This window comes from Sarcophilus harrisii, chromosome 2 (assembly GCF_902635505.1).
Source record: "Sarcophilus harrisii chromosome 2, mSarHar1.11, whole genome shotgun sequence".
In the NCBI taxonomy this organism is placed as follows: Eukaryota; Metazoa; Chordata; class Mammalia; order Dasyuromorphia; family Dasyuridae; genus Sarcophilus; species Sarcophilus harrisii.
Genome location: NC_045427.1, coordinates 18,294,433 through 18,315,529, shown reverse-complemented (window position 1 = coordinate 18,315,529; position 21,097 = coordinate 18,294,433). Strand labels below are relative to the sequence as shown.

Here is a 21,097-nt window from a genome sequence, read left to right as displayed (position 1 = left end):
AATTAAAGCCCTGAGAGAGGAAAGATTTGTCTGAGATTAAGAGCTAAGTGTGGGCATTGGGATTTGAACTCGAGTCCCTTGTCTCTTTTTTTATACCATGGCAACCTCTGAGAGGCGGTAAGCCTGTCAATATGCCTGTATTAAGTGCTTACTGTGTGCAAATTATCATAGTGGATGGAGAGCTGATCTCATGGATAGGAATCCTTAGGTTCAAGTTTTGCTCCTGATATATACTGACTAGGTGACTTTGGGCAACCATAAAAATACTCAGGATTCCCTAAGACTAAACAGCATTGGTAGAGGGATTTCCCTAACTGGGAGTTCCCTGCATCGCTGAAACCACAGATCTGACCTCTCTGTCCATAACTTTTAAGCAAATCCCAGGACCCCTTTCTGCGCCCTCTGACAATCCCCCACAAACTCCCTGCAGAGAAAATGTAGCATGAGCCACTTGGATAGAAAGAGTAGATTGGAGTCTCAGCCTGACATAGAAAGGTTTTCGAGGGATCTGGCTTCAAATTCCTATTTAGAAACCAGCTAGCTGAGTGGCCCCGGGCAAGTCATTTATCCTCCCGGGACCTCGGCATCCTCATGGGTAAGTTGAGAGGACTGGTCTCGATGGGCTCTAAGGTCCCTTCCAGCTCTCAGTCCATGACCCAGTGATCCCAGCCTGGTCCTATAAACTCTGCTTCTACCACCCCAATTTTCTTGCATAAATTTCTGGCCTTTAAGCTCTGATTCTCGCACATATTGCCCTGCTCCACTCAACCCCATTTGGACCAAGTCTTCTGAGTGGAGAAGATCGACCCCCTCACCCACATCCCTAATGTCAGTGTCGCGGTGCCACTGGGCACCTCTTCAATAGGCCCGTGGGCAGACTTGCAGCACCTGGGCACGGCCATACTGCTGTAGGGCAACTCAGACTCAATAATTATAAAGTCAGTTATGATGCTCATGTTAGTGGGGAACGGTCCTGAGCTATGACTTCCAAAGGAGAGGCAAGATGGCGGAATGGAGAGAGGGCGAGGCTACCTCTGCCCTCTCCTAGACTTTGGGTGAGAACTTTCTATTTGGAAGGACTCTATTTCCTTATCTGGAAAATGAGGTGAATGAGTTTATTTCTAAAGTCCCTTTTAGCTTTAGCGATCTATGGTGCCGGCTTTATGTCTTTTATTGCTTTGATTGTGTTCTAAAGTTCCTCCCAGCTCTGACATTCTCTGTTCTAAGGTTCCCTCCAGGCCTAGAACTCTTGGTTCTAAGGTTCTGCTCCAGCTCTGACATTTTATGTTCTAAGATCCCTCCCAGCTCTAACATTCTCTGTTCTAAGGTTCCTTGAAGGCCTGGCACTCTTGGTTCTAAGATTCCCCTCCAGTTCTGACCTCTGTCCTAAGGTTACTTCCCAGCTCTGACATTTTATGTTCTAAGGTTCCTCCCAGCTCTAACATTTTATTTTTTAAAGTTCCCCTCCAGGTCTGACATTCTCTGTCCTAAGATCCCTCCCCTGGTGGATATATTATGTTCTAAGATCCTTCTCAGCTCTGACAATCGACACTATGTATGTTATAACTGCTTTTTCATTCACTCACCCACCCATCCTTCATGAATCCATCCCATGTACGAAGGGTTCCCAATGATCATGTATAAAGGGTTCCACAACCCTTGACAAGATGAGCAGTACCCGGGTTCCCAGTTCCCATCTCCCACCTTGTCACCATGAACAAGGCCCGAAGGGCCCCGGGTTTTACCTTCTCCTTTGCCGTAGGAGGAGCTGGGCGTCCAGGAGACGGCTTCCACGTAGCCCAGCTCCCGGCAGACCACATGAGCAGCGTGGATGGAGAAGTCATCGTCACACACGGTGCCCCAGACCCCGTCGTAGTACAGCTCCACGCGGCCCTCGTTGTGCTTCCGCTTCTGCCCGGCCAGCCGCAGCTGGATCTTGGGGACACCCGCCGGCCGCTCGGGCTGGCGGTATTCCGGTTGGGGCTGCTGGAAGTACTCGTGGTAGTAGGGCCAGTTCTCGTACTGAGCGAGGCTCAGGGAGGGGAGGATGAGCAGCACAGCCAGATAGTGGTGACAGCAAGAACTCGGAGCCCTCCCCATCCTGGGTCTCCAGCCGGGCCCCCGCCGGGCGGACTTCCTCAGGCAGGTGCTGGGTGTTCAGTGCAAGGAGAAGAGAGCGGTTCTGTAAGAGAGGAGACGTGCATGAGGACCGGGACCGACCCAGAGCACCGACCTTAACCACGTTTAACCCAAAATTCCTTGAGCAGTCAGAAGAGTCAGGAAATAACTGGCTCCCCAACCCTCCCTGCCTGAGGACCTCCATTGACCTGGAAACCACCCCCCCCAGGAGCCCTTTGCACTCTGGGAAAGTTCTCACGTTGGCAAGTTTTCCCTGAGCCCAGCCTGACTTTTCCCCTGGTTCTGCCGAGCAGAGCCAGTAAATCCCCCTTGGGACACTGGGAGGCTGCACCCACGTGGAGGCTCTGTGGGACCACTGGGGCTTTGCCATCCGGAGGCCTTCATTCACCTTGGACACTCACTGTCTGGGGCAATCATGTACCCACACAACCACATGCCCATGTCCTCGTCTGTGCGACAAGAGGGCAGTTTTGCCAGCTGGCTCCTGATTTTCCCTTCCGACTCTCCCCTGTCAAATCTCCTCCTCTCCGGGATAAACGTCTCATTTTTTCCAACCAAACCCACGGCGTGAGCTCGAGGCCCTTCCTCACCCTCGCCACCCTCCTCTGGTCACTGTCCAACTTCTCCACGTTGCCCAGAATGGAACGCAACCATCCAAATAGGGCCCGAGCCAGGCAAAGTCCAGAGGAGGTACCCAGCACCTTCTCCGCTACCCCTAATGCAGCCCAAGGTTGCCGTCCCTTTCTTGGCTTCCAGACCACACTGCTGACTCATGAAGTTTGCGGTCCACTAAAACCCCCAGATCTTCTTCATATCTTTTAGTGACATTTCCCACATGTTGAAGTTGAATCCAACTGTGAGCTTTAAAATTGGTTCAAACTCAAATAGGTCTGTGACCTCCACAGCATTGATGCTCCCCCATGCCATGCATATGAAGTTCTTGTCCACGCTCTCATGGACTCTCATAGCTTCAATATAGGAAGTGAGGGGAGAAGGGAAGAAAACAAGCATTTATTAAATGCCTATTGTATGCAGGCACTGTATTATGTGCTGCACAAATATCTCATGTGATTCTCACAACAACCCTGTGAGGCAGATGCTGTTATGATGCCCATTTCCCATGAGAAAACTCAGGGAAACCCAAGCTGAGTGAGTTGCCCAGGGTCACCCAGTCAGTAATCTGAATCTACGTATTCCTGACCCCAGGCTCAGTATTCCACGCTGTGGCCATTAACTGTCTCTGCTCAGTGGGGTGCGGGGGGGAGGAGGGTTCAGCTTCCTGATTTCTTAGAGCATATTGAGGAGATCCGTGAGACCAGGCAGAGGAACCTTTCACTCAGCGCCTTTTTGTTCCACTGTTTCTCTGATGAAGGGCAGAGGGGCAAGTGGGAGGAGGAGGAGGAGGGCTGCGATTCCAGGGCCCTGATTCACAGCAAGGCTTGGACAGAACCAGGGCAGAGCATCCCAGAGGCAGAGAGGAGCAGCTCGGAGACGAATGAGGGAGGAGGGAAGGGGACTCAGTTTCTGCCATTTGTGCCGTGGGAGGAGACCCTGGAAGAGCCGTTCACAAAACCTGGGCCGAGACGATAGGTTGGATCGGGGCAGGACCTTGCCCGGGGTACGTTACTGCCCCTTTGCCAGGACAACTCCCTCGCCCTCCACCCTGCTCTCAGAACCAGCCACGTGTCTGGGACGCATTTGCACTCTCCGCTTCCCAAACTTTCCAAGCTTAAAACTAACGCTGAGGACAGCGACTTGACTCGCGGCCATTTGGTGAGCCGCGTTCTCCTTCGTCCAGATCACCAAACGTTAGGCATCGCGCTGTCCCAGGCACTGTGCCTGCAGAGAGGGCATCCAAGGATGAGATAAGAGTGAAGAATCATGGAGAGCACACGATGAGGAGTCAGAAGACTTGCATTCAAATTCTGTCACTGGTTCATGGGCTGGGTAACCTTAAGCAAGGGAACAAACCTCCCTGTGCCTCAGTTTTCTTAAATGAAAGAATGAGCGATCTTAGACTAGCAAGCTGTTAACTCTAGACGAGAGGCTCCATGATCTTGGAGGGAGAAAGAAGTACATATTGATTCAATTAAAATTGGTTTCTTCTACAATCTTATATTTTCCTCTGCTTTTAAATATTACTATTCGGTGCAGTCCAAAAGACTTGGCTAGGGGCAGCTAGGTGGGGCAGTGGATGGAACACAGCCCCGAAGTCAGGAGGACCTGAGTTCAAATCTGACCTCAGACACTTAACACTTCCTGACTGTGTGACCCTGGGCAAGTCACTTAACCCCAATTGACTCAGGAAAAAAAAAAAAAAAGACTTGGCTAGCTTGTCCATCACCCAGAAAAGGTTGAGTGCTCACTCTAGATCTAGGAGATAAAAGGATGAAACAGACTCTGTCCTCCAGAGGTTTCCATTCTAGTAGGAAATACAATGTGAACACCATAATTAGATGCAAACTTATACAAAATGATTCAAGAGGGAAATAGCTGGGGGAATGGGGAAAGGCTTCCTGCAGAAGAAGCTATTTGTGCTTTGAAGAGATTACACTTCCTAAGAGGGGCAGGTGAGTAGGGACTGTGTTCTAGACGTGAGGTATTCCCCTGTGCAAAGGCAAGAGATGGGATCTTGTGTTTGACTAGAAGGGATAATAAAAAATAAGGAAAGTTAGCAAGAAGTACATTGCAAATGACCTCCAGATGGAAGGATGTTTTCAATCCCTGAGACAATAGGGAGCCACTGAAGATTTTTGAGAAAGGGAGTGACGTGGCAAGATCGGTATTTTGGGAATATCCATTGGATGGCGGGGGGAGGGGGGGGGAGAGGTGTTATAAGCCCCATCAATTACTATAATGCCATACATTTATATAGTATGTTTTACTTAACATGCCACGTACAACATAATCACCAATTTCCATCATAAGAAAGGGAAGTCAACATGATCATCAATTAACATCATAGCAAAGTGAAGTGACTTGACAGAGGATTTACCCAGATTGCCTGGGTTGGAGTCAAAGCTGAGAATTCCGTCTCCTACCTCCCTAATTAGTGGGAGGGGTTAGGTCTCATCTCATGTTACTTAGTACCAGAGACAAAGCTTTGCATACAGCAGGCACTTAATAGAGGAGCACTAGCTCTGGGCTCAGGGTATCTAGGTGGAGCAGCGGATGAGCACTGGACCTAGTGTTAGGAAGATTCAACTCTCTGAGTTCAAATCTAGCCTCCGATACTTAGTAGCTGCGTGACCCTGTGCTAGTCCCTTAACCCTGTTTGCCTCAGTTCCTTCATGTGTACAACAAGATGGAGAAGGACATGGAAAAACAATTCTAGCATCTTCACCAAGAAAACCTCAAATGGGGTCACAAAGAGTCGGACATGACTGAAATAACTGGACAACAAAAACCTATTATCTGTCTGTCACTTAACACTTAGCACATAGTAGGTGTTTAATAAATGTTTACTGCCTGAGACTGAGGCCCAGAAAGGCTAAGTGACCTCCCCACTATCAGCAGTGTCAGAATCAGAATCTGAATCCAAGCCTCCCTGATTCTGTGCCTAGTACTTAAATCACCAAGCCAAGATTGCTCAGCTTTGTTGTACCGGTGACTCACTGCAGCTCCCTGAGAGTCACAGTCCGATTACAACAATCAAAACAGTTCCCGGCTGTTCTCTAGGAGGAGACCTTTTCCAAACCCCTGCTCCAAAGAATTTCAACCCATTTGACCCCCCTACTCCCATGAGCAGCCTTCCTTTTTCAGTGTGACGACCAATCACCTACTGGAACGGAGAATACAGCCCCGAAAAGTCAGTGCTGTTTCCAGCAGGGAGTAGTTCTGGAGTTTGAAAATCAAATCAGGCCAGAATGTCTACACCACACCCGGCCCCTCTGCTCTTCCCATTGCTCTTCCAAGTCTGCCCTAGTTCATTTTTACGCTCAAACCCTTTCTTCTGCCTGCGAATCCCTGACTTCCTGCAGAGACAGATCAGATGTTACCCTTTCCTCTCCCCTCAGTTACTCCTCTCCCTTCTGAAATGTCCTCGATAATTGCATAGAATTTATATTCATTTGTCTTTGTGTTATGAATTTTAAGGATGAAAATGGAAAAAAGAACAGCACCCTGGCTTCTTATCTCTTTTTTTAAAATTATAGCTTTTAATTGAGAACATATGCATGGGTAATTTTTCAGCATTGATCCTTGCAAAAACTTCTATTCCAACTTTTCCCCTCCTTCCTCCCACCCCTTCCTCTAGATGGCAGGTAGACCAAGATATGTTAAATATGTTAAAGTATATGTTAAATACAATATATGTATATGTATTTATACAGTTGTCCTGCTACACAAGAAAAATCAGATTTAGAAAGAAAGAAAAAAATCCGAGAAGGAAAACAAAAATGCAAGCAAACAATAACAGAAAGAGTGGAAATGCTATGTTGTGGTTCACACTCATTTCCCAGAGTTCTTTCCCTGGGTGTAGCTGGTTCTGTTCATTACTGCTCTAGTGGAACTGATTTGGTTCATCTCATTGTTGAAGAGGGCCACGTCCATCAGAATTGATCCTCATATAAAGTCTCCCCAATCCTCTCTGTATTCATCCTGCTGGTCATTTCTTACAGAACAATAATATTCCATAACATTTATATACGTCCATTTACCCAACCATTCTCCAATTGATGGGCATCCATTCATTTTCCAGTTTCTGGCCACTACAAAAAGGGCTGCCACAAACATTTTGGCACATACAGGTCCCTTTCCCTCCTTTAAGATCTCTTTGGGATATAAGCCCAGTAGTTACACTGTTGGATCAAAGGGTATGCACAGTTTGATAACTTTTTGGGCATAATTCCAGATTGCTCTCCAGAATGGTTGAATACGTTCACAACTCCACCAACAACGCATCAGTGTGCTGGCTTCTTATCTCAAAGAAACTTTGTCAAATTTGTAAGATTGGTAAGTCATCAAAGGATATGAATAAGCAGTTTTTGGAGGAAGAAATTAAAACTTAAAAAAAAGTTTTATAAAGTTTTTATAAAGTTATATAGTTTTTTATTTATATATACATATATATATATATATAAAGTTATGGGAAAATACTCTAAATCATTATTGATTAGAGAAATGCAAATTAACACTCTAATGAAAAGAATCTATATGTACCAAAATATGTATAAAAATTCTCTTTGTGTTGACAAAAAACTGGAAATTGAAAAAGTGTTCATTAATTGGGGCATAAACTGTGGTGTATGACTGTGATGGAATACTACTGTGATGTAATAAATGATGAGCAGGTTGATTTTAGGAAAACATGGAAAGACTTGCATGAAATAATAAAGAATAAAATGAGCAGAACCAAAAGATTGTTATACACAGTAATAGAAATATTGTTTAAAAAACAAATGTGAATGGGGCAGCTAGTTGGTGTAGTAGATAGAGCACCAGCCCTAAAGTCAGGAGGACCTGAGTTCAAATCTGGCCTCAGATACTTAACACTTCCTAGCTGTGTGACCCTGGGCAAGTCACTTAACCTCACACAGCTGTGATTAAGCTATTTTGAGTTATAAGAATATTTAAATCAATTACAAAAGATCTATGGAGGAACATATTATTCACCAGCAGACAAGAGAAAAACTACTAGATAGAACTGTTAATTGGATGGTTTCTTGTGTGTGTATATGAAAGGGAGAGAGAGAGAGAGAAAGAGAAAGAGAGAGAGAGATGTTGGCCTTCTCTACTGCAGGTTGGAAGGATAGAAGGTAACAGCTTGAAACAAAAATTAAATAAAAAGAACAGCAAGAAAAAATGGAAAAGATCTGCAAAATTGTTGTAATAAATTGCGGTTTCCATAAAGGAGGAGGAACAGGAATTGGTGAATAGGGCATTGGATCTTCAGTCTGGGTTTAAATCCCAACCCAGACATTTATAAGCTCCGTGACTTCTGGTAAGTCACAACTTGCATAAATGTCCCACTTTTCTCATCTGTAAAATGAAATGGTCGGATCGGGTGGCATTTAAGGTTTCTTTTGGCTTTAAATCTATGATCCTGTGACCAGGGAACCACCGCACTTGAATCTTAACACCACAGTCCTAGATATGCTTATGGAAGCAAGGGGGGTAGAAATTGAATTGAGAAGAATAAAGATGGGGAAAGAAGCTAGTTTGAACCCACTGTCTAGGGAGGAGAATGGCACTAGCGGGAATACAGTTGTGAGGACCCTGAGTGACCCTTATACAAAACATCTGTAGGAGATCTTTCTTAAAATGCATTTATATTGCATGGAATTCATACAGAAGACAGGAGGAGGAAATCTTAGAATTTATTAACACCCCAAAAATTTATTGACGACCGAAAGAGCGTCAATAATGGCCAGCCTAACTTTATGCTTACTCTCCTTGGTGTACAAAATTATGGAGGGCCATCCAGACACAAACAGAGGGCATCCTCAGTAAGAGTATCAGTGGGGGAAAAAGCATTCATAATTCAAAAATAGACCGTATCTTTCCCATCTCACCCCCAAAAGATACAGAGAACACAAGATCTCTCTGTGCTTATTGTTTGTTGATTCCAAAAAAAGCATTTAATTACATAAATCAAGCAAAGCAACAACTTCTAAGCTCTTTTACAAGACGGTCGCTCCCATCAGCACCTTTGGGGATTCTTTGGAAGATGTGACAACAGAAATAACCCTGATAACGACATCCCCTGAGGTATAAAATTGAGAAACGTCAGCTGGCCTAAATTTTGACCGCTGTCCTGGAGAAGTAGCAGAAGCCTTGGTGGAGAGGGCTGGCCTGTGGACGGTGAGGTTCTCCAGAAGCTTCTGTCCTTGGATGGCCTTGTGGGGAGATCACATTTATGAATTTGTATTGTGGATATCCTTGTATTGTGGATACTTATCTGAATCCATTTCCACTAATGACAACAACGATAAAAAAAAATAACAGTAATAATAATAATAATAATACCTAATACTTTATATAGCTCCCGTCATGTGCCAGGCACTGTGCTAAGCACTTTACAAATATTGTTTCATCTGCACAACACCCCTGGGAGGAAACTATTATTATCCTCATTTTACATTTGGGGAAACTGAGATAAAGAGAAATGAAGTGACTTGCCCAGGATCACACAGCTAATAAGTGTCTGTGGCTAGTAAGTGTCAGGTCTTCCTGACTCCAGAGCCACTGGGGCACCTAGTCGCTTCTTTAGGATGATGACTGACTCCCACTTGCCCATATCCCAGCGCTGACCATCGTGCCTAACACGGAGTGAAAATGGAATTCTCGAATTTTCCTGCTGCAGGCCACAGGGAGCCTGTGGGGACCAGAGTGATGGGTGTGGGATGCATAGTGTTTATAGCAACCATCACGACCTCATCTATTAGAATGATTATTCTGGAAACCCACATCCTCCCCCACCCCCAAGCCCCAGTGAGATCACATTTATAGCTAAGAGGGCATCATGGCTTCAAAGGGAAATCCTGAGAACCAGGCGAACCCACAGTGAAGGAGGGAGAATGGAAGGGATCAAAGGGGCTTGTTCCCCTCCCCCATTCATTCTCTACTCAGGCAAAGTGGACTGTTCTCTGAGCCCTTCCAAAAGCCAGCTCAGATGTCACCTCCCCCAAGACCTTCCCTGGTCCCCCGAGTCGGTAAGTTGGAGCCCACCCAGGATTTTGTTTTGTAATTGCCCAATTCTTTAAAGTACAAAGGACCTTGGAGCTCATCTAGTCAAATCCTTTTTATTTGACAAATGGAGAAACTGAGGCCCAGAGAAAGAACATGACTGGTCCAAGGAAGGAAGAAGGAAGGAAGGAAGGAAGGAAGGAAGGAAGGAAGGAAGGAAGGAAGGAAGGAAGGAAGGAAGGAAGGAAGGAAGGAAGGAAGGAAGGGAAAGAGAGAGGGAGGAAGGGAGGAAAAGGAGGGAGGGAGGGAGGGAAGGGAGTGAATCCTCTCCCTAGGTTTATTTCCTCACCTATAAAATGAGGAGATTAGATTAGATGCTTTCTATAACACTGCCAGTTCTAAATCTTCATAATCCTACCTTTCAGCCTTAATTCTGTGAGTTCCTTGACAGTCTTATCTACACTTTCTAGATTTCCCCCCACTTGCATCTGCTTTGTATACACCAGGTACTCAATAATTGTATATTGTGTTCCTTTATATTGCACTACCTGAATAAGCTCTAAGTCTGACTGGCCCTTGGTATCCCTCGGTGCTCCAAGCCCTTCCGTGGCCGCAGCAGCCCCCGCGGGAGGCAGCCCAGGCCTGAGGAGCTAAATCAGTGCCTGGACCAGTTGCTGGGACAGGGCCAGAGAGACCCGGCCCTTGATCCCAGAGCCTTGGAGCGTCTCTCAGGAGGCCAGTGCTGATCAGTCTCTGGGAAGCGCTTCTGGCCACCACCAACCCCGACTGCTCCCCAGAAAGCCCCAGGCTCGGCAGCCTCCCCCCCCCACAATCTGCTGCTACGCCGCCCCCCCAACACCCCCTCCCAGAGATGCAGCCTGGGATCCCCTGAAGGTTCTGCAGTCCCGCCTACTGGGGACCCAGAAAAGAGAGTCCCCAGCCTGTCACGTGATCCGACGTTGGAACCGGGCTCGGTTTATCAGAAGGGAGGACATTAAAGCAGAGGCCGTCCGCGCTCTCGGCGGCCCCCCCCCCACCAAGAACCGTGATTCCCTTCCAGCTGAGGGGCAGCTGAAGCCTTCCCCGTGTGGCCTCCAGCGGGCCGGGGGCCCGCCAGCATGGGGTCTGCCCTGTTCTCTATAACCAGAACTAAAATTTCAGGATCCCCCCAATCATTTATGGGACCCCGCGGTTTACGAAGTTTAGAGACCGACGGTCCTGAAGGTCCTTCCCTATGTTCAATCTGAAATTCTCTGGTCCCTCAACTGTGCCCAGGCACGGAGAGCTGCCCACGAGCCCCGGCGGCTGCCCCCGTCTGAGGCAGCTTCTCCAGGGAAAATCCGGGCCCACCATCCAGCAAACTGCTGCTCCTCCCCGGGGTGACCAGAACCTGCCCCCAGTCCCCCCCCCCAAGTCCAGCTAAGAGGCCCGACACCCGCAGGCTCTCCCTGGGTTGAGCAGAAGCAGCCGGAGCGGCCGCGAGGCCGGCGGCTCCTTCCCGGCCCCTGACCCCGACATGTTCCCCTCCATCATTCAGGCGAAGAACACGTGGGTGAGGATCCCTCCACGGGTTGGGGGGAGGGGGAGAGGAGGAAAAGCAGAGAGAAGGAACAAGGAGGATAAAGGGAGAAGGAGGGGGAGAGAGGGCTGCATACTTTCCACATGATGCAATGCCAGGAAGCAGTGGGAAAGCCCAGGGACTCTGCCCTCCCCGACAGCCTCTCCCTGGGCTATGAACCTTGGGGGTGGGGGCTCCAAACCCGTGCTCCCTGGGAGGCAGCAGCTTCCCTCATGTTCGTGAGCACCTGAGGTCACCTTTCCCAACCCAGTTCCGGCTCCTCTCTGGCCTCCATCCAGCTGTCTGTCCATCTATTTGTCTGTCTGATTGTCTACCCAGCTACTAGCTATTATATATACAATTTATCTATCCATCCATCCACAGAGATGTCTCTGTCTTTCTATTGCCTGTCTATCTATCCATCTGTCTATCATCTCATATATATATATATATATATATATATATATATATATATAATTTATTTATCCATTCATCTTTCTCTATATCTCTATTGATAGGTCTATCCACCTATCTGTCTGTCTGTCTGTCTATCCATCTCTTATATATATAATCTCTATATATATAGAGAGAGATTATATATATATATATAATTTATCTATCCATCCATCCATTTGTTTCTATCCCTCTATTGATATCCCTCCATTTATCCATCTATGTGTCTATCATCTCTTTCTGTATATATAATATATAAAATCTCTCTACAAACATGAATATATATAATCTCTCTGTCTCTCCATCCATCTTCTGTCTCTATCTGACTCTGTCTCTATCTCTGTCCCCGTTTCTGTTTCTCCCTCTCAATCTGTCTGTCAGAGATACAAAAACAATGGCAGCCAAGGAAGAATTAGCCCCCCAGGGTGACATGGCCATTATCTCCCAAGGTCCTAAGTCTACATCAGGTTCCATCCCATTCTACCCAACAAGCATTAAGGATTTACCATGAGCCAAGCAATGTACCGAGTGCTGGGAATCCAAGGAAAAAAGCAAAATAATCCGCTTTCAAGTAGCTCCCATTCTAACGGGCTCCATCTAAGCTGCCCATTGAGAAGCGGATATGAAATACCCTTACCATACAAATAGAAAGCAATGGGGGAAGAGGGAGGGATTCCTAACCTCAGGTCCATGACCTCTTTTAAAATTATGTTTTGATCCTTGTGTTTCCCTGGAGTTGGTTCCCTGTACCATGCTTTGTATTTTATTTTGTGACTGGGAATGGGAGAGGGGATACAAGCTAAGCACCCAAGGGAACAGAGGATTCTGGGAAACAGAGGTGAGGAGGAGGGAGTGTCCTTTAGGCACAGAGGGCAGGGAGGAGGGAGGAGATGGGATGCGTGGAGGGAGAACAGCGAGTCTGGTGGACTATGTCCATGGCGGGAGGGATGTGTGAGACTGGGGGAGGGATCAAACAAAGGCTTCCCCTCCTTTCATTCACCACCAAAGTGTCTCCCTGTAAGTTCTCAGTACCTGCCCTCCACCACTCCCTGCTTTTTATTCAGGAATTCCTGAGCTGTAGGAGACCACAGGAGCCATTTCATCCGCCCTCTCCTTGAAGGGGAGTTCCTTGTACAGTCCCAGCCAGGGGACGGGCAGGCTCTTTCCTTTCCTTCGCGAGTGCTCAGCCTCAACCCAACCATGCTCCGAGTCTGGGAGAGGGAGATACGAGGATGCCAGAGAGCCAAAGGCTCATTTACCTTCTTCACGCTCTGGAGGGGCCCACACTCTGCTGGGGGACTGAGGGATGGGGGGCCTAGACTCAAACAAGACACAGAGGGGCCTTTCATCTAAGTCAGTGGCCCAGACTGTAAACTCTGTAATTCAATGCCGTGAACTCAAGGTCCTACCCCGATCCTAAGGAGTTTTTCTCCTGAACATGCAAAGATTCTTGGGAGAGCATCAAGTATCCCTTAGGAGAAGGGAAGAATAGTTTGGGAAACAAAGGGGTCTAGAGTTCATTTGGGACCCCAGAGACTTCCCCAGCAATGTTTGGGATTCCACCATGAGGAGTCACTCCTGAGGTTAAACATCACCTTCTCCCTGCTGATCATCACCAAAAGTGATTTTCCTTGGATGAGAGGGCAGATCTAAAACAAGAAAATTCTAGTCTATATATAGACTATATATAATCTCTCTCTCTCTCTCTCTCTCTCTCTCTCTCTCTCTCTCTCTCTCTCTCTCTCTCTCTCTCTCTCTCTCTCTCTGTATATATCACTTAAAGATAGGGTGAACGAATCCAGCAGGTTCATCAAGTAACTACTACTAATGACTCCATAGTTACTGGTAGACTATAGTGGGGACTCAAGAGCTTTCACATTAGAAATGACTGACCCCAAACCTTCGGTGATACCCCTAGAGTCTTCATGGGTCACAGCAACAGCTCTCTGCCTCAGCCTGCCAGCATTAGATGGATAGATAGATAGAGATAGAGATATATACCATTTAAAAATAGAGTGAATGAATCAGGCGGGTTCAGCAAGACTTTAGGGGGCATGGCAGATGCCCTCAAACATTTGGAGGGCTAGAGGAAGCCTTAGATGTGTTTGGCCCCAGCAGGCAGAACTAGGAAACGAATCTCAGCTCAAGGTCAGGAGAAACTTGCTAACAGTCTGAGCTATTCAGAAGTGGCCCGGGTTCTCCGGGGAAGTGGCAAGTCCCCCATTGCTGAGGGGCTTCAAGCAAAGAGCAGATCCCCATTTGTCAGGGGCATTGCAGAGAGAATCCCAGGTCAGCGATGGCTTCTCTGGGACTCCATGAATCTCTAACGCCCTATGTGTCAGTCTGGGCGAGGCGGCCCAGGCCGGAGCCTCTCCCGGGAGGTTTGCTGCCGCCCTACCTCAAAGATTCCGTTATTCCACCGCCTTCCACGTGAAAATGCCCACAGTGGAAGGAAACACTTGTGAACGACTGCCGTGGGTCCCAGCACTGGGGTTAGAATTCATCTGTAGAGAATTATATTAACCAAATTTCGCCCACTTTGAACTTTGACGAGGCTGTCCCTGGTGCAGGAGGTAATTTTTGGTGCCGGACAGACCTGGGGCAGGGGCCGGGGGGGAGGCAGGAAAATTCAGAGAGGGAACAGGCTGCCAGGGAGAAGAGCCCCAAAGTGGGAGAGGCAGCAGCTCCCCATCCCGGAAGGTCTCCAAGCGAAGGCTGGTGAATGAATGGGGCTTATTGAGCAGCCCCAGCAGGGGCTCCAGGAGCTGACACAAGGTCTGGGGGCATCCTGGGGGGAACAGGAGGCCTTTGGGGGTTAGGGTTGGAAGGGGCACTCATCCCCTCCCCTACAGACAGGCATCCAAGGGGCTGGTCCCTCTGGCCGGGGGCCAGAGAATCCTGCCTGACCCCTGGCTGTTCCCCAGCGAGAGAGGGAGCCTGCCCGGCCCAAGGTTTTCGGCCTCCCAAATGGAGCCTCTGTCAGCAGTCATTGATTCTCTCTCTGCCCAAAGGCTCCCACTGAAACTGTCTCCTGGGGGGTCCGAGGCCAGCCTGGAACCGAGACTTCAATCACTTGGTTTATGGGACTCCAGGTTCAGTTATTTAAAAATAACCAACGAGCCCAAAATAGCTCCTTCAAACTCCAAGATAAGAAGCCACCAGTGGGGGGAGGACATGGGACTGGAAGAGACCTTAGAGGCCATTCATTCTGTCTCCCCAGAAGGAGCCGCGGATCAGAGAACTTATTTGTCCTGAGTTCCACAGCCAGGAAATTTCCGAGGCAGGATTTGAACTTGGGTCTTCCTGACTCCGAGGCTCATTCTACATTACCATATCTCCAGGGGACACTTGGGGGTGGGACATTGGAACTGAAGCAAAGAGAGTGGAGTTCAAATTCTGTCTAAGCACTTATTAGCTGTGTTAACTCTGTATATATGTATATATATACATATATATGTATATGTATATGTTAAAAATCTCTGTCTCAGTTTCCTCATCTGTAAAATGGGAATAATAAAAGCAGCCACTTTCCAGGGTTGAATGAGAGGATTAAGTACTTTACAGACCTTAAAGAAATAGAGACCCACATTTCTGCAGGTATCGGTGATACTTATGCAGAGCCAGACCTGGAAAGCAAAGATTGGAGGGGAGCTTCCCTCCAGCCAAAGCCCAAGCTCAGCCTTAGGTGTGTCCTGGAGAACCCAGGAGGGCACAAGAGGAGCTCAGTTTCTCTTCAGTGCATAGGAAGGAGCCAGAAGTCACAGCCAAGCCCCAGAGACCGCTTGTTTTAATATCCATATGTACTTTACAAGAGTTAGGCAACAAGTAAGCGCCTTTAGAATACTGAAAATCCATCAATCATAGACTGTGAGAGCTGGGAGAGTACTTAGGACATGGGACATGAGCAAGGGGAATCTTAGAACAGAATATGGCAAAACTGAGGCAGGCGATTAAAACACAGGATATCAGAATGGTGGGGGCAGGAGACTTTAGAATAGAAAATAATGTGTTTGGCAGAAGTAACCATCTTTTCCAAACCCACTCCCATTTTACAGATAATAAAACTGAGTCCCCATGAGGGGGAGGAGGAGGGAGAGGAGTGCACTACCTAAGGATCTCCCAACTCTTCAGAGGGAGAGACAAGACTTCATCCCTTGTCCAGTCCAAAGGCTTTCCCATGATTCCTACACTGTTCCAAGGTGCCTGGAGGCCATTGAAACTCCAAAGGCAAGGAATACTATGTGGGGCATAATTCAGAGGGAGGGAGAGAGGAAGGGAGGGAGGATGGAAGGAAAGAAGGGAGGAAAAAAAGGAAGAAGGAAAGGAAGGAAGAAGGGAAGAAGGAAGGAAGGAAGGAAGGAAGGAAGGAAGGAAGGAAGGAAGGAAGGAAGGAAGGAAGGAAGGAAGGAAGGAAGGAAGGAAGGAGGATGAGGGAGGGAGGGAGGGAGGAAGCATGTATTAAGCACCTACTATGTGCCACGCACTGTGCTAAGTATCTCATTTGATAGTTACAACAACCCTGAGCAATAACTGCCATTATTATCCCCACTTTTAAATAGCTTGCAAACAGAGACAGGGGTTACTTAGGTCATTTGCACAGGATCACGCCAATAGTGAGAGTCTGCAGCCAGATTTGAATTCAGATCAGCCCAGTCCAGTCCTGTGATTTATTTGTTTGTTTGTTTGTTTCGGGTTTTTTGGTGTGGAAACTCTCTCCTGGTCCTGAGCGAGGACTGCTGCGGGAGGCTGATTCTTGGGGCACTGAGTTAAGTGACTTAAAGCTCTAGATGGAGGAGGCAGAGTGGGGGGTGGGAAGAGGGCATCTAAGAGACTGAGGATGAAGAGCTAGCCTGGGTCCGAGGGGGTGTCTGCTCTCCCAGCTTGCTCTGCCCTGCCGGCCCCAACAATTATCTGTTAGGATAACGACCCCACGCTCTCTCACGGGGTCTTTTGGGGGAGTGAATGACATCATGGAGAAGAACCCGCTCTGGAAGCCCAGAAATCTGTTCCCATCATGGGGCCGGAAATGGAACTCCAGACTGCGATCCAGCCCAGCATCCTGGCCAGTGGGACTCCTGGCCACGGCCACCGGGGCATCTCCCAAGCCAGAGACAGAGCTGACAGCTGGGTGGACTCAGAACCAAACTGAGCCCAGCCGGCTCTCTGGCAACAAGATTGTTCAGCAACAGGGAGCCCTGGGCCGGGTTCGAGTCAAACCTGTGTTGTAGACTTGGCTAGAGATTTGGAGGGACAGCTGAGGGGGCAGGGGACTGAGCCCCAGACCCAGAGTCAAGGAGGCTGCAAGTTCAAATCTGACTTCAGATACTTATAAGCTGTGTGACTCTGGACAAGTCACATAACTGTGTGCCTCAGTTTCCTCACTGTAAAATGGATTGGAGAAGGGAATGGCAAACCCTTGTAGTATCTTTGCCAAGAAAACCCCAAATGAGATCATAGAGAGTCAGCATGATTAAACATCCAAAACAACATTGATTTTCAGTAAGTCCCTTCAATTTAATTCAACAAACACTTACTTATTAATCACCTATTAAGTACAAGACAAGAAGTGGTACAACATAGGAAGAGAATTGGTTGAAGGAGCCAAAAGACAGCTCTAGAAACATACTGATTTTGTGAGTTTCATCAAATCACTCAAACTCTTAAGACCTAGTTTCTTCATTTGTAAAATGAGGACAATACACCTATAATCCATCAAGCTGTAAGCATTTATTAAGCACCCACTATATGCTGGTGCTGAAGATATAAGATTAAAAAAACATTCCAACAATAAGCACTTATTAAGTGCCAACTGTATACCAGTCTGGACCAAATTTCTGAATGGGCTCAGGACTGTGGACACGGTTCCTTCCTAAGTGAAAGAAGAGCTTGACTATCCGCCATTCACCTAAGCCAGTCCAAGCCATGCTCATCTTGGGTCCAAAACCTGTGCTGCCCCAAGGGATTGTTAGTACCATGTCCCCCCCAAGAGCTTTCCCAGGGCAAAGTCAGACTCCATCAGGTCTTCTCCAAGCTACAGAAAGTTCATTATTTCCTTTGAAAATTTTCCTCTGCTCTGGAGAACCCGTCTGAGAGGACCAAGTTTTGGCAAAGAAGCCGACAGATGCACAGCGGCCAGAAACCCCGCTGGCAACGAGTCTGTGAGGCTCCCCCAATCTGTCAGGGCAAAGAGGTTTCCACCCCCTTGGGAGACTGAGCTCACAGCGGGGATCTAGTTCTCCCATCCACCAGCCTGCTGATCTGGCTGCACATGTGGAGTCCGCCGCCCTGAGCCCATTTAGAAATTTGGTCCAGACCGGTCTCAGAGAGTGGCCTGAGACGCTCCGAGGGTAATGGACACCGCCAGGGTGTCGGCAGCCAGGCTAGAGCTCCGATATCCTAATCTCCAGAGCTAAGCCTCTGTCCGCTGCCTCCACCACACCATGACTGTGAGTCATTGCCTCCTTGTCCCCTGGTTTTCTGATCCACAAAGTGGGGGTGCTAATATTTGTAGAGGAAAGTCTTTGCAAAGTCCTAAATCTCCCACTCTACAAAGCTTATGGTGTAAACTTTGCACCTCCCTGGGAACCCAAAGAGTAGGAGTTAATAAAAGTCTGATGAACGGATGAATGAGCCAAACAGACAAATCACTTCTATCTGGACCTCAGTTTCCTTATCTGTCAAATGAGAGGATTGGATTGGATGACCCCCAAGGTCTTTTCTGAATTTAAATCCTAAAAACCCTCTGAACCCACTGACACATTTCAGGCACAAATATTCCCTAATAGCGTATTTGTAGGATTTAAATATAGAGATCCCCAGCTCCAATCTCTCCATTTCATGGATAAAACTGGGTGACCTGCCCACACAGAGTAAATGACAGAATCCCTCTAGCAGCTGCTCTCTTTTATAAAGCTCATAAAGCATTTATTAAGCACCTACTGTATACAGCAGAGCCCTTCAATGAGTATATGGGGAAATGCCATTTCAGTAGTGTCTGGAGGGCAATTTGAATCCAGGTATTTGCTGTCTTCCACTCCCCTGCATCTCCCATAGTCAGGGTGCCCTCAGACCTAAGGCTGCTTGTTGTCCGGGAGCCCCCAGGGACTACCTGTACTTCAGGCACCTTCTCCTCCAGTTTAAGCTGCAGAGGCTCTGAGTGGCGGCCGGCCAGCCTTCATCCCCAGCAATAAACAGGGCAGGTCCCCGTGAAACAGTCCCAGAATGACAGCGTCCGGGGACCAGCCCATACCCAAACAAGGATGGCCTCCGCACACATCCCCCAGGGGCTCCCCACTGTCCTGAGTGCTGTTCTGAGGCCACTGCGCTATCATGGGAGATACAGGAGTGACCCCCCCCCCCAAGCTCATGTCTTACTGGGGAGGGGAGAGAGAGGCGGGGAGCAACCCCACAGACACAATAAAGACCAGAATGAATGAGCCTGGACGGGGCATCTTGGGCTGGAGTTCCAGGAGAGGACGTCGGCCTCCAAGGAGCCTTCCCAGCAACCTCCAAGGAGCCTTCCCAGCCACCTCCAAGGAGCCTCCCCCAGCAATTAACGGCCTTTCTTTATAGACGAGGAAATTGACTCAGCCACGGCCAGAGGCAAAGCTGAGACCCTCACGTGGTCCGATCCTGGTCTCAGTTTCCCCCACAGACCCCGGCTTCCCTCTTCTTTTACTTCTGCTACTTTTCTGGGTAGGGGCCAGTGAAGGGATTAACTGGTCCAGAGATCGGAGCGTGTGAGTGAGTGTGTGCGTGCATGTGTGTGTGTGGCGTGCGTGCGTGCCGCCCGTGTCAGCCGTCTAGGGCGTGTGCATCTGTGTACACGTGGGACCCCGCGGGGGGGGGGGCAGTCCCAGCCCTCCCCTCTGGCAGTCCCACCCACCCAAGCGGCGGGGAGGGAGCCCCGGGGGCATTAGGATCCCCCAGCAAGTCTGGGTTTAAGCCCTGCTTGCTCCGGGCTCTGCGCCGCAGCCGCGGCCCTCGAGGAGCTTCCCCGCGGGGAACATCCGCACATCCACGGGAGAAATAGAGAGAAAGTAACCGCAGGTGAGGGGCAGCGGCGCCCGCGCCTGGGGACGTCGGAAAGGCTTCCCGGAGGAAGTGGCGCTTGCGCTCAGTCTTGAAGGGAGCAAGGGATGCTCAGTGACACAAGTGAGGCGGGGGCTCCAGAAGCAAGGACCGTCTGGGAGAAGGCGACTGGTCGCGTGACCCTGGTCCCTCAGTGTCCTCATCTGTTAAATGAGGGGATTAAAAGGGATGCATTCCGCCGTCACTTCAAGCTCTAACTCTAGTTTAGACGCCTCTCGATGCCTCAGTTTCCCCCATCTGCAAAAGGAGCACGTTGGGACAAACTGTTCTTGGACCCCTTCCGCCCAGCCCTGGCATTCTGCGGTTCTAGCACTCACGCGCCTTCTCCCCGCCCCGCTGCCCCTCTTTCCGGCGCCCCCACTTTCTGCGCGCCCCTCTGGGGTGGGGCCGTGGGGGTCTGGGCACAGGTACTTACCCAAGGTGCGGACGCCGCGCTCCGGCCGCCCCCCGACTCTGCCCCACCGCCGGGCGGGTTAGGGTCTCCCGCGCTCCTGCGCGCTCTCCCCGCTCCCCGAAGCGCCCGGGGCCGTAGCTGCGGGGGCTGCCGGGGCAGTAGCAGCAGGGTCCGCCCGCCGGCTCCGGGAGCTCTGGCCCCTCCGCGAAGCTGCGCCGCTGCCGCTGCCTCGGTGGCCGCCGCCGCTGCTGCTGCCCTGGCTACCCTGGCGCCCGCGCCCTCCGGCTCCTTTTCACTGGCGCCGCCCCGAAAACCCCTCCCCGGACCCACCCCCTTCCCAGCCCAGGCCCGCCGCCTGGCTGCCCAGTCCCGGCCCCCTTTTGTTCTAACTCCTCCGCTGGGCCGCTCCTCCCCGAGCCCCAGCACAGGCCGGCCAGGGGAGGGGAAAGGAAGGAAGGGATCGGGGCGCCCCCTACCCCTTCCCCACTCCTCTACCCCGGGGGTCGTGGACCATCCCCGCTGGCCGTCGCTCTGCTGATAAGGACCCAACTTCCCATTTCCGATGAGACTTAGAAAGTCCCCTCCTCACCTCCTCTGGGAGGGGGGCGCCAGCTGCCCGTCAGCCCCGGAACGGCCCCCTCCTCAGCTCTGTCTCAGCACCCTGAACTCGGGTTAACTCCAGTCTTTGTCACCTGCACATAAGTCAGGGACTGGCATAGAGAAGGAGGTGAATAAATGTTTCTTCATTGGTTGATTATCCCCATTTTACAGCTAGGCAAACTGGAACTCAGGTCTGGGAAGTGATCCGGGCACACTGGGGCACTTAGGGACCCAGG

General features: G+C 49.4%; 1 protein-coding gene across 1 annotated transcript in view; it reads right to left on the bottom strand.

Annotated features, from left to right (window-relative positions):
* Positions 1–20,551, bottom strand: part of LOXL2 (lysyl oxidase like 2) — a 129,975-nt gene extending 109,424 nt beyond the window's left edge. The window contains exons 1-2 of the mRNA XM_031949665.1: positions 20,283–20,551; positions 1,746–2,182 (exon numbers count right to left, since the gene is read on the bottom strand). Of these exons, the coding sequence (XP_031805525.1) occupies positions 1,746–2,100 (355 nt within the window). The 5' untranslated portion in view covers positions 2,101–2,182; positions 20,283–20,551. The remainder of the gene's footprint in view (positions 1–1,745; positions 2,183–20,282) is intronic.
* Between the last annotated feature and the right edge of the window lie 546 nt (positions 20,552–21,097).